This window comes from Neomonachus schauinslandi, chromosome 6 (genome assembly GCF_002201575.2).
Source record: "Neomonachus schauinslandi chromosome 6, ASM220157v2, whole genome shotgun sequence".
Lineage (NCBI taxonomy): Eukaryota > Metazoa > Chordata > Mammalia > Carnivora > Phocidae > Neomonachus > Neomonachus schauinslandi.
The window spans coordinates 146,387,413-146,401,064 of NC_058408.1; the positions used below are offsets into that span (position 1 = coordinate 146,387,413).

Here is a 13,652-nt window from a genome sequence, read left to right on the forward strand (position 1 = left end):
CCGTGGGCTGCACGGGGAGCTGCACGGGCTAATATGGCTATTACAAGTGAAATTTAAATGAATGGAAGTTATCTAACACCAGCAATTCTGGCCCCCAGTTGCACAAGCCACGTTTCCAGCGCTCGCTAGCCACACGCGGCCAGGGGCTACTGTGTTAGATCGCACAGAATAGAACATTTCCATCACCATGGAAAGTTCTATTGCATAGTGCTGATTTGGAATGGAGGTCAGCGAGCTGTGCCCCAGCCTGGGGGTTCAAATCCAACTATCACGTTGGATTTTTTTTTGTAAATAAAGTTTTATTGAAACACAGCCACGCTTGCTCTTTGGTGTATTACATGCCTGTCTGCTTCTGAGCTACCGCAGCCGAGCTGAGTACCTGCGACTGAAACTGGCCGCAAAGCCTGCAATCTTTACTACCTGATCCTTTATAAGGCAAGTTTGCCATCTCTGGGGTAGACGGTCGGAAAGCTGCATAAGGATCTTTTCTGGAAGGATGCTCGCTGGCATCCCCAGCAGTCACCAGTGGATGCCCAGCATCAGGATGATTTTACCCAGGCACATGGCTCCCCTGGGAAGGAGGCAGGAGACACACAGCTGTCAGCAGCAGTACCAAGCTTGGTGGGGGGCACAGGGTACCCCTCCCCAGGCCGGCACCGCCTCTGGAGGGACTGACCTCAGGGAGAGGCAGTGGGCATGGCATTTGGGTGGTGGCGAGTCTGCCCAGGAAAACCACACGCTGGAAGGATCTCACCATCAGCTTGCTTTATTCTTCTTACTCTCCCCAGGTCAGTGAGGCAGCAACGTTCATACAAAGAAGACAAAGTGTTTTCTTGTATCACCCCTCCCAAACCAATATTCCACAGATAATTCTAAGAGCTTTTCATCACATTTGGCCTAAGTGGAAGGTCTGGCATCCCACACATCAAAAATAACTCCCTTGGTGATGTTAGGCCAACTTATGAGCGCTCATTTCTATGAAAGGAGGAACATCTTGAGCAGAGAGAGGGTTGCAAGTCAGCCTCCCTCCGGCCCTTCTCGAGTCCTGCAGGTCAAAGAGGGGAGCCAGGCTGAGTAATTGACTCCCTTGGGAAGGGTGTCTTCTTCTGCTTGTCCCTGTCCAGGCGGCACCCGGGGCTGCTGGACCAGCAGGGAGCCTGGGGGTTCTCTGTGGACCCTGCACTCCGGCTGCCCACCAATCACTGGTGAACTAGTTCAGCATTTTTCTCCTTTTATAAACACAGTCCTTTGTGGAAAGGGGGACTATATGGATTCAAGAAGCTCACAGATGCTCACTTGGTAATGGCTCTGTTGTCAACAGAGCATGGAATTAATCTGTGGCAGCTTGGAATGTCCTGGGGCCAGAGGGGGTGGATTCTGTCAGAATGCCCGTGAGCATCTCAGATGGTAACTTCTGGCACCGCAGGGCCCCAGGAGTGCTGCAACTGGAGCCACGCAAAATGCAAATGCACGAGGACCTCTTGCTGTCACACAAGCAAGTGGGGGGAGGGGAGCACCGGCTTCCCTTCCGGTGCAGCCAGGAGACCCCGAGCTGGCAAGCCCCTCTCTGTCTCTAATTCTCAGGTTCAGTTGCTGAATTCTCACTCCTACCAGCCTTTCTCTGCTGATCTGAGTTACTTGGATAAATGGGACAAAGACAACAACAAATATCCTAAGCTTTCAGCCCTCCCCTCGGGACCAGGCTTTCAATACACACATTCTCCCAGGCCTTCATGAATTACAGAGAAAACAATAGGGAGCGAGTCCTCTACGGAGCTACAACTGGGGGTAGTTTAATTTGCAGGGGTCCGGGACAGGTCTCAAGTGTTGGGAGGTCACCCGCGCTGTCGTCTCTTCCGCCCCCGCAGCTTCACCCGCCTGACTGGCAGGCTGATGGGCTGTTTCCCGAACTTTTCCATGATCTCCCTGATCCTGGCCAGGTTGGTTTTGCTGAGTGTGAAGTCACACTGCGTGGCCCCCATGTCATAGCCGACCATGCAGTTCTTGGTGGATGAGGTGAACCCTTCGGCTTTGACTGTGACCACATACTCTCCGGGGTTCAGGAGGCGCCAGTAATCCCCATCGCTGGCTGTGAAGAGAAAGGAGGTGAATTCAGAGCAGTTCTCTTCTAAGGCAGATACCACCAGCCCTGCTATTCCAGAACCGGTGTCCCAGCCAGAGAGAGACTCAGAGGCTGGCCTCGTGGAATTCGAGCCTCTGCAGGGACAATTTTTTTTTTTTTTTTTTGCAAATTCTTATTTTCCTCTTTGGAAGCCACCTTAATGGTTTTAACAGGCAGAGGGCTGGGGTGTAGGCTCCCCACAGTGTTCATACACATGAGTGAAGATGGAGAAATGATCACTCATACTCTCTCCTCTGTGACAATACACACCGTTCATTATGAGCCTGAGCTTCCAAATGCTATGCCCTCACCACAAAATGCCATCTTGAAAAGCCATCAGCGCCTGGCTTCCTGGTCTCCCTGAGCCTGGCGATAAATACAGAAGAGTAATTCTTTTAAGAGGTGGGGCTCTTCACTTCTGAAAAGAGAAATAAAAGACTCCAGGGGACCAGGGCCAAATGATCTGCGAGGAGGCCTGGTACCTGCATTCCTCGGCCCAGGGGGCGGGGGCGGCAAGAGAAACTTGAAGCTGTAGGAGCCGAGACAGCGGTGCTGCGAAGCGGAGCTCCTCGCTCCCCCGCGACACTGCTGCTCAGTCACCCAGTAACACGTCGGGGTCCCTGGTCCACCCTTAGCTCTGGACTCCACCTCTGTTGCAGAGAGAGCTTCCAGGCCAACGTTCTCCTCCCAGGAGCCTACAACAGGCTGAGGACACTTAGACCCCTGACCTGAAAAGAGGCTTTGAGGCGAAGAAGGGGTCACCAGTGACCTCCCCCACCCACCCGTGGAGGACGTGGCGCCCAGAGGGTCGAGGCTGGCACTGATCCACTGAATCTGCAAGCAAACTTCTGAGGCAGGTTGCATGATGAGTCCCCTTTCCACGTGAGTAATCTGATGCCCAGGGAGGCATGATGTCCGGCATGAGGTCACACGGCCAGTCACCAGCAGGCCCCCCAGCACCAGGTTCGGCTCTCTCTCTCACGGCAACCTGGGTGTCCCACCCATTCCGAGGCTTTGGTGCCAGAAGAAAAAGGAGAGGGGTAAGGAGGTCCCGGGCCGGGCTCCCTTGTCGACCACAAGCCCTGAAGTCTTCGAAGGGACGGGAGCAGCGCCGTGTGTGTGTGTGTGTGCGACTGTCTATCTCCCCCAAACTCACGTAGGACACTCTGAAGCATCAGGTCGAAGTTACCATCTTTATTCAGCGGAGGCACCCCCACGCAAGTAAGCGAGCTCCCGAGAACGTGTTGTGAAAAATGAACTCCGTAGGCAGCCGTCTGCCACACATACATATGGCCCGCTCACTGGCAAACAGGCCTCAGTGCGGGGAGTCGGGGTCCACCCAACGCAGGCGGCTTGCTCCCCGGTTCCTCGGGGCTGCGCCCTGCGTCTTCCTTAGGAAAAAAATGCAAGCTTCTCAACGAAATAAAATGCCACCTCATGCTTGGCAGCGGGCAAGAGCCCGTGGAGAATTCTTTGTCATGCAATCAGCTGGCCTGAGCCTCACGATGCAATTCACCCTTCGGAGAGGGAAACTTCCTTTGCTCTCCCCCGGGTTCCTATAGATTATCCCAAGTCTTTCTTCCTTGGCTCTCACCACAGTGTGCAATTAACTTTAAAGTTTTCCTTTATAATTGTTTGTAGATCTCCCCTGCTAGAATGTCTACTCCCTGAGGTGAGTGGCCATATTTGTCTCCTTTACCACAGTAGCTCTAGGCCAACACACAGGATGTTCTTCGTAAGATATGTTCAAAGAATGAATGAAACTATCAGGAATTTGTTTAGGTTCACAGAATCAGAATGAGGGGTGTCCGCTCTGGAGTCAACAAGTTTCTACTTCTGAAACATGGATGCTCTCCTCTTCCTGGCAATGCACCCTCTCCCCCAAAAGTTCTTGGTTAGACTTTCCCCACACTTCTCCCCAAGGCTCTTGTAATCTCAGTTTCTTCCCCCGACCACCAGTAAAGTCTAGAATCATCCACTTCATAAAATTCAGGGGTCAGCATGGTAGGTTACTATCCCACAGGGCAACCAGGTCTGTGTTCAAGGGTGAATGTTCTGTCGAGCTGTGGGGTTGGGGGTGGGTACACAGCTGGTGTCGCTCAGCACGATGGACAGAGGGACAACCCAGATGCTCACAAATGTCCATTCGGTAGCAGGTCAGGTTAGTGTCCACCAGACAGAGGACGGTCATGGGGCATTCTGAGCCAGGTGCTTGGCCAACATATTTGCATGCATTTAGAAAGTACTCTGACTAGCTTCTCTCCTTGGATTTCAATTCCCCTGTTGATTTTATACAAAATCCCTCCTGAAAGAAAACTTGTCAGATCACAGAAGCCTTGGAGAGAGATCAAGGCAAACTCAGAGCGTATGTTGAGCACTGAAAGACGCCGAAATAAATACGATAAGGAACCATATGTAAAGTACAGAGTTCTTCTATCAGGAGAATACACTGGGACATTATTTTAGGGGGAAATAAAGGAGAGGGGGAGGCGGCTCCCATCGGCTCATCCAAACCACTTTGGTGATCACAGGGCCTTGAGGTTCCAAGCTCACTGGGCACAGTGCTCTCTTCTGGCTTGTGGGGCTCGGGGGGCTCTTTCTCTCCCACCCCACTTAAAACCCTCCTGTTTTCTCACATGGCATACCAAGCACTAATAGTCCCAAGAACATTCTAGGTTCTTTTGTGAATCTTTCTTTTACAGGAGCTTGGTAGCAATGCTTAAAATACAAGTCCTATGCGGAGCCAGATACAGCAGCCCCCCTCAATTCATAATGATCACCAGCACCCCGCGTTCAGAACCTGTGAACAAACGAACAGACGAACCGACGGATGAGTCCGGGAACGAACACACGGCCCCGCGGACGCCGGTGAAGGGCGGCTATGTCCCGAACGCCTTGCTGCACGGTGGGAAAGCTCACGGGCAGCGGCTGTGAGGTCAAGGACAAACAGTAGGCAGGTTCAGAAAATTCGAGGCACGTCATGGCGTTACACAGCGGTCTACTATTTTGTGGCATGTCAGCTACAATTCACCCATTTAAACAATCCCTGGCCTCCTGTACCGGGCATGTCGGCAGGCAGTCATGTCAGCCTGGCGCTGAAGAACACGTGGGCGATGTGTGAAGCCCAGCCTACCCCCTCCTACGGTCCCAGAGGCTCTGTTTCCTTGAAGGTCAGTTGGGATCGCTTGTTTGAAGGACTGGGTCTGTTAATGCCTGTGAACAATCCAGAGAAGAGGCTCCTGTCCCCTCAGGAGGGACAGCATGGGGGCAAACACAGGGGCACCGCATTCGCAGTCCCTAGCCCCTGGCTCAAATCCCAGCTCAGCCCCTCTGCGCTACCAGAAACAACATGTCGGGTCCATTCATTCATTCGAACTCATTCATTCATTCAATAAATATTAAGCACCTACTGAATGCCAGGCAGTGTGCTTGTACTTAATTGAGGCACAAAAGGGTCAAGGACCCCTGGTCTAGAAGCCAGCGAGGGAGGGGCAGAGACACCAGAAGGATGGTAGTCAGATGTCAGGTGTGGAAGCGCTATGGGAGGAGAAGGCAGGAGGCCGGGAAGAATCACAGATGGTAGGGGCAGGTGTGCAATGTTAGAAAAGGTGGTCACTGTGGTTGGCTTTGTTGACAGAGTGACAGCTGAACAAAGACCTGAAAAGGACAAGGAAGGAACCAAGGGATTCTCAAGGAAAGGAGGTTCAGGCGGCACGAGGTGCTAGAGCGAGGACCCCGGCGTGTGGCCTCAGCCCTCCAGGAAGGAGCCTGGAGGGCTGTGGGAGAGGGCAGAAAGCACAGGGGAGCAATTATTCCTGTTTGACCAAAACCGGGACTCATGATTTTCAGTTTTAAATGGGGACAGTCCCGGGCAAACCAAGAGAGCTGGTCACCCCAGAAGAAGAGGTTTGGGAGGTAACCGGTAGCCCAATCCCGTACGGCTTTGGGGGTACCACAGTGACCCCAACAGGGGCCGGGGCTGAGACAAGCCAGCAGCCGAGGAGGTGCTGAGCGGGCATAGATTCTGCATCTGTGTGCTGTTAGACTGGGGGTGGGGGTGGGGCAGAACCAAGGCTGAGCCTCTGTTCCTCATCCGCACCTTGTAGATCATTCCAGCCATCACAGGCCGCACAAGTGATAACACATGGGGAGCACAGGAGCAAGATGGACTTGGCCCAGTTTCCCTGGGATTGCCCTTGTTTTAAATCTGACAGTCACACATCCTGAGAACCCTCTCAGTCCCGGGCCGCTGGCTGCCCCGTCCAGTGTAAGCTCTTGAACCAACAGGTCAAGGTCAGACCGCATTAAACACCTGCCGAGTCAGCCTCAAATCCTGTTTCTCCCCGTTGTTCGACTATGTCCGAGGGCTGAACAGGTCTTTCTCGTGGTGATCACGATTTCCCTTCTCCTGCTGCTGAGTCTGTGCTCGGTGCCCGGGTGGGACCTGGAGTAGGTTGAATGATGGTCTCCAGAAGCCCACATTCTACTACCCAGACCCTCTAAATGTGACCTTATTTGGGAAAAGGATCTTTGCAGATACAATTACGGATCTCCAGATGAAATCATCCTGTATGACCCGGGGGGGCCCTAAATCCAATGACAGGTGTCCTTATTAGACGCAGAGAGGAGGAGGCAGAGGAGGAGGCCACAGAGATGGAGGCAAGAAGTGGAGTGACGTGGCCAAGGAAGCTGCAAGAGCCAAGGAAGGGTCCTCCCCGAGGGCTCCGGAGGGAGCAAGGCCCTGCTGACACCAGGATTTCATACCTCCGGCCTCCCTAACTGTGAGAGACTACATTTCTGATCTTGTAAGTCTGTGGTCATCTTCACGACACGCACTGGAAACCAACGCAGGACCCAATGCCCCCCGCCCACTGCAGCTGACACCAATGCAAAGCCATCCGCCCACGGTGATGACACCGCGCTCCGCAGTCTCCCTGGGGCCGAAAACCCCAGTGCGTGGGTGTCAGCAGGCCCCCGTACACACCATCACCACCAGAACCCCTGCAGACAACCTGCTTTAGGCTTCTAGCCAATTCTCTCCCCCGCGCACCTGTCACTGCATCACGTTGCACATGTTCCCTGTCACAGTCAAGGTCACTGTCTCCTTACCTGGCTCTGGGTGCACCGAGTACCATCCTGGGCAATGACGGTCCTGGGCACAAGGGAAAACTACATGGGTTTCCCAGCAGCGGGGAAGCCCTGAGTGAGCAGGGCCATGCTGGGGCTGGGAGTCCAACACCCGAACCCGGGCCCCACCTGCCCCTTAAACCACCAGTGGGTCCTTTTACCTCCCTGCACCTCTAGTTTTCACCTGAATAAGGGAAAAAGCAGAAAGCACAGGCTGAAAACCATGCTTTCCAGGGTCTGCATGGGGTGTCCGAGGAAAGAGACAAGAATTCAGCTCTCCGTAAGAAGTTTCCGGCACTTGACATGTGATTTTAACCCAAGTAAAACGCTTCGAGAAAACAGACATTCCCTACCGAGAGACAGTTCGTCTATGCTCGTGGTTACCTGTTCGGATGTCATGGTTAACGCCTTCCACAGAGATAATGGCATTCGGAATTCCTTTCCCATGGAAGTCCCTCACCACACCTTTGATGCCGCGATGGACCTGCTCAGCAAACACAACAAGAAACGGGGTGAGCTCATGATGCACTTGACCCAAAGCACATGGTGAAGGAGGCTGTAAGCCGAACGCCACCCCAGGGCCACCGGGAACCCTCTCAGCACCTTATCTAGCTCAAAAGCTCCCTGGCTGTGCCTGGATTTGGTGTGTAAACTTCTGGGTTCCCTTTGGGTCCATGTACTGGGAAGTCTTCCATCGGAGTTCAGATATTCCAGAGGCTTAAAAAATATTAGGATCTGAGATGGTTCATATCAAGCACACCCAGTAAAAATGGAATTTAATTTTTTCTAGGCACATCTGTTTAGACTTTCCTGAACTCTATGGACCTAATACGTAGACCCAACCACTTAAGGGTCAGAGAGAAAAGGAAAGAGTCAAAGGCATTCCTATAAACTACAACTCCGTCCATAGGGCCCTTCTGTTGATGAACTCTGTCACATGATACACATCACTCTGAACCTCGTGCCTCAGTTTCCCCATCCATAGAACGATGTGACAATCGCAGGTGGCATACTATCATTTCCAATGACACTATACGTATTACTGTGCCTGGGCATTTTATCCACAGCAGGTGCCTTGGTGGCACGGGATTACTTTAGAATGATCAGAGCCTTCTCTCTTTTCACAGATGAAATGAAAAAGAGCCTTCACTCACAAAATTCCAGGGCGTGGACAGAGAGTGTGCTCATAGCTTCCCAAGAGGAAAGAACAGGTTCACACCCACTGTGCCAGGCAAGTGCACTCTGTGCAAGGGCTGCACAGAGTCTCCAGAGACCCTCGTGGGGCAGACTGGGACGCTCGGTGCCAGGGCTCACCTCTGCCAAGGTCAGTGGAGGTGGAGGTGCAGGTACCAGGAAGCTGGCAGCCTGAGCATTGCCTGAAAAGTATCTTCTGATTCATCTACAACAACCCGTGGAAGGGGCGGCCTCCGTGCACGATCCTGCCAAGCCTCAGAACCACACTTCCTAATGGATGGGAGTCACAGTAGAGTCACATAATTGAGGCCCAACATTCCTTTTGTTTATTCCTCTGGTTTCCCGTTAGTCTGTTCCTTAGTGGGGCATGGATGTTACTGGATTCATTGTAGCACGGACCTAGAATTGGTTTACTCAATGCTACAGGATGGGCGTGTCCTTGGGAGCAAGAGGAAGGGAAGGCGGGGGAGGTGCCTAGTGGATCCAGGAGGGCTTCCTCACCAACTGCAAGCAGAACCCTGGCAGGGGCCCGGGAGACCTCTTCCCAGGAGCCTCCCACACCTGCAGCAGAGCCTCTCGGCCTCACAGCCATGGTGGGCACCATGGTATCTTCCAACAATCCCCATGGTGAAGCCCTTACTCCTGGGACCTTAGAATGTGACTGTATTTGGAGACCATGTCTTTAAAGAGGTGATGAAGTTAAAATGAGGTCATTCGGGTGGGCTCTGATCCAATCTGGCTCCCTCCCTTATAAGAGGAAATGGGGACCCACAGAGGCACCAGGAGCGTGTGTGCATGGAGGAAAGACTATATAAGGGCAAGGAGAGGAGACGGCCATCTGCCAGCCAGGGAGGCTCCTCCGAATGAAACAAACCTGCCAACACTTTGATCTTGGACGTCCAGCCTCCAGAACTGTAATTTCTGTTGCTTGAGCCCCCCTGGTGTCTATGTTTTTATGCAACCCTAGCAGACTAGCACAGGGGGCCTGAGCATGCTGGCTCGGACACGTCATCCCCTCCCCACAGGGCAGCATCTGGTCACACTCACTATGATGACACAGTGTGAGCCACTGACAAGGCTTTACAGCTCACTCTGCAGGGCTGAATCAAGTGCAGATAGACGGTGGTTCTTCTAGCACTGTTTGGGGCTGGCCCAGCATGACAGCCGGAGTCCCAAGTACTAACTCAACTCAGTCTCAGGCTTTCAGTCCCCTAATAGGCCCCATTCCTTTGCCAGCCCCCACCCCGATGTGTGCTCATGCCATACCTGCTCCATGAACACGATTAAGGACTCTCGATTATTCTCCCACTCCTCGGGCAGCTCACTCTCGTGCGGATACTTATCACAGCCCACGTAGATGGACAGCTCGAAGCAGTTGGTGTGAAGGTAGCTGAAATCATTGAGACCTGCCAAGCCAACCGGACAATGTTGTCACCAAACAGTGCTCCAAGGGGCAGGAGGGAGACAGCAAGAATGTTCAAGAACGGGATTCAGAAGACCTCATTTGAACAAGGAGGTGTCCAGTATCTACTGTAGACTACAAATGAATTATAGCAAAGATGAGGGGAGGGGCTGGGAGGGAGAGAGAAGATGTAGCCAGAATGGTTTCTGGGGAAGACAGGTGTACACGGGAACAACTCTGACAAAAGGAAGACCGAAATAAGTGCTTTTCAGATAAAATTCTGCTTATTAAACTCAGTTTAACACACTATTTTTAGAATAAAGCTACCATGAATTAACAGTATGGATTCTAAGCATTTGATTAAGTTTCTCTCTGTAGTTACTCTCTCTCAGCTACAGTTCTGGAACAGTGTTCTGTTCTAATTCATACCAAGAGCTACCCCAACCGCCCTCCACTGAGTGCCATCCATGAGCCCGGACCTGTCCTTAGCGCTCTGTATCCACTGACCACAAACTCAGCAGAGAGGTAGGCAACACAGCACAATTTCATGAATAAGAAAATGGAGGTAGAGAACAGCTAAGAAATGTATCCAGAACCGTGTGTCTGGAAAGTGCCAGAGTCAGGGTTTGAACCTAGGTGTGTGTGACACCAACACCTGGCTCTTATCTCCAGGGCTTGGCTGCTTGGGGGCCGCAGGACGAGCACACTCACCCACCGAGCCTGACGGCAGATGGATCTCGAACATCTGACACTATTGCAACAGGACGTGAAACGCCCAGCCTGGCATGGGGTCAGGCTCCACATTAGCATCCTAGGGCTGCTGTTACAAACGACCACAAACTGGGGGGCTTAAAACAACAGAAATGTATCCTCCCATAGTTCTAGCGGCTGGGGGTCTGAAATCGAGGTGTTGGCAGGGCTGTGCTCCCTCCAGAGGCTCTAGGGGAGGAAACTTTCTCGTCTCTTCCAGCTTCTGGTAGCCCCCAGCGTCCCTTGGCTTGTGGCTACGTCACTCTGACCTTTGTCGCTGTCTTCACGTGGCCTTCTCCCCTGTGTCTGTGTTGCCTTCTCTTAAGGACATTTATCAATGATTTTAGGGCCCATCTAGGTAACCCAGGATACCCTCACCTTGAGACCCTTAATTTAATTGCACCTGCAATGTCTGTGGCCATACCACCCTGAACACGCCCCATCTTGCCTAATTACACCGCAAAGACCCATTTTTCAAATAGGGTCACATTCACAGGTTGCAGAGATTAGGAAGCAGATACATACTTTTTCAGGGGAGGGCACCATTCAACCCACTATAGCACCCAATATTTGCGAAGCGAAGAAATGAATGTTAGGTGGCATCAAGTTCTTCCTGACGTTTTTGTTTTTGGGCAACAGGGTGATTAGCAAGAACACAGTGCAGCTATGCTGTGCGTGACCGCAGGAAGCACATGCCCTGCAGGAGCCCCTCTACAAGCCCCCCTTGGGTTCCGAGGGTCAGGGCTAAGAGAGCAGAGTGGGGCGTGCTGGGTTTCTCTGTGGTGACTGAGAAGGAGCAGGTCCTCCTGCGCAACCAGCCTCGGTCCTCACCATGCATCTTCCCTCCTTCTTGCCTACCTCGCCATCACACTCAGTGATGTCCTGCTTAGGAGAAATGCCTGATTAAAAATCATGGCTTTGGGGGGGCAAGAGCAATTCCACGTCAATCTGCTGCCTAATCACTAACGTCATGAGCAAAATGGTACAAAACATACAGCCGCCCTCTCTGGAGGATTCCAGATTTGAACCACTCACATGTCACCAGATTGGCCTTTGACCACGTTTGTGATAAGACAGGCAGAGAGCTGCGGGATGGAAGGGGTGGGACCCTGTCACGTCAATGGGACATTCTTCACAGGGGTTTGGTCTGGCTGGAGAAGGCTGGTCAAAAGGCCACGTCAACGCATCCACTTGAACCCGAAGCATGGAATTACAAGAGGGCACAGTGTGGCTGACAGACACCAGGCACACTAGTTAGCACAGGCAGGACACAACTGAGAGGGCTGGATGCCTCTGTGCATATAACATTCTCATTATGCCCAGCCTTTCAGGCCTTGTTGATACGGAAATAAATCAGTGTTACATATGAAACTCTGGAGTGGGCCTGCCACCCTGCCATGTGTCTTCAAAGCACTAAAAGTACCAGACGAATGGGTGAAATGCTGAGAAGCCAGGAGAAGGGTGGAAAAGCTTGAGCCAGGCTACCTTTGCTGCTGACTTCTGGCCCAGCAGCAAATGGCATGAGCCGAGAATACTTGCTGAAGAATGGTTTCAAAAGCATGACGTGTGGGCAAGGAACTGCGGCGTGACCCAGACAGACCCCCCTCCCCACACCCCACGTCCCAGCGGGATGGGCAAGATGTTCCTCTGTGCTCTCCTGGCCTAGAATCCTACTGTCTCGGCTCCCGCGTGGAGCACGGAGCTGTGCCTTCCTTAAGGCCCGGGTGCCCATCACCAGTTCAACGTGCACTTCATTATGGGGCAGAGGACGCAGGGTGGCAGCCCGGGAACCAAGGGGGCCTGGCGTCACTCTGGGAGTTGAGATGCACATGCTACAAATGATGTGTGTTTTGAGCTTTCCTGAAGCCTGCTCTCCACGGCCCCATCTCCATTAACTAATGCCTGCCAGTCGCTGCTAATGAGCGAGCAAGAACCGAACAAAAAGATGGAGTGGAGGTGGAGGGGGAGGGAAGGAAATTAGAAGTCACATTTCATTAATCTATGGAGAGAGGAATCTGCACACTTCCTCACACCACCAGGAGGAAGAATGATTAAGAAGGCTCGAGCCGCCCCATGGCTCTGCCACAGAAGTCCCTGAAATAATGGAAAATATAATTGATAGGAAAAAATCAAATGCTGCCTATGTGATTACGTGGCAGCCAACTTTTCAAAACGTGACTATTGACCTGGCGCCGGCGAATCCAGCTGGGTCTATACCCGAGGTACTTGCAAGCAGCCGTGAAAAATAAACAGATCGTTCACGTTAAGGCTGTTGCCGGTTTTCAGGGCTAGACGTGAAAAGCAAGAATGGTCTCTGGCCATTAGAAAATTCTCTCGATTGGCAGGGATTTGCCTTTTTTTTTTTTTTTGTGCAGGGCAAAACTATGATGGTAAATAAATAAAACACCTCTGCTGGGTAGGGAACCCAGAAGAAAATGGCAAGCTTTCTGTACATGTTAAAACATGGCCACGGGAACAAATCTGTTCACTACTTTTTTAGTTTTCTTTTCCCAAGCACGGACACACACCTGAAAAGCACGTGAAGGCTGAATCTAGCAAAGGGAAATAATATGATGGTTAATTAGGGAAAAAGAGAGCAGGAGGTGTGAATGTGAGCATAACTATGGGAAGAGGGGGAAGGCAGACAGGGGAGTGGGTCAAAGCTGTATGCTTCTCTGGTAAGCTAGACAGAGAACACCGCACACCTGCCACCCACGTGAGCCTCACGACAGTCCCAAAGGGCTCACCATCTTCATTGTTACCATCATGCCCATTTTGCAAATGGAAAATATGGGGTTCAGAGAGGTCAAGGAACTCCCCTGGAGTCATACAGCATCTGAGGGATGAACTGGAATGTGAATCTAGGTCTAGCTGACATGGAACGTTTTTCAAATTCATCGGTGGTTCGACAACCCTAACAAAGTCAAGAAAATAAGCAGCGAGCATCATGCTTGGGGTCTTGCCATCCCAAAGCTGAGGGACCTTAGGAAATGTGACACCCTCATCCCTCCTGGTCTGGGAGCCCTGAGCCGGCACATCCCGGACACAGCAAAGAAA

General features: G+C 52.2%; 1 protein-coding gene across 1 annotated transcript in view; it reads right to left on the reverse strand.

Moving 5' to 3' along the window:
• Nucleotides 1-778: 778 nt before the first annotated feature.
• The window catches only part of CPXM2 (carboxypeptidase X, M14 family member 2), a 159,081-nt gene continuing 146,207 nt past the window's right edge, over nt 779-13,652 (reverse strand). Inside the window, exons 13-15 of the mRNA XM_044916228.1 lie at nt 9,710-9,849; nt 7,634-7,733; nt 779-2,089 (exon numbers count right to left, since the gene is read on the reverse strand). Of these exons, the coding sequence (XP_044772163.1) occupies nt 1,836-2,089; nt 7,634-7,733; nt 9,710-9,849 (494 nt within the window). The 3' untranslated portion in view covers nt 779-1,835. The remainder of the gene's footprint in view (nt 2,090-7,633; nt 7,734-9,709; nt 9,850-13,652) is intronic.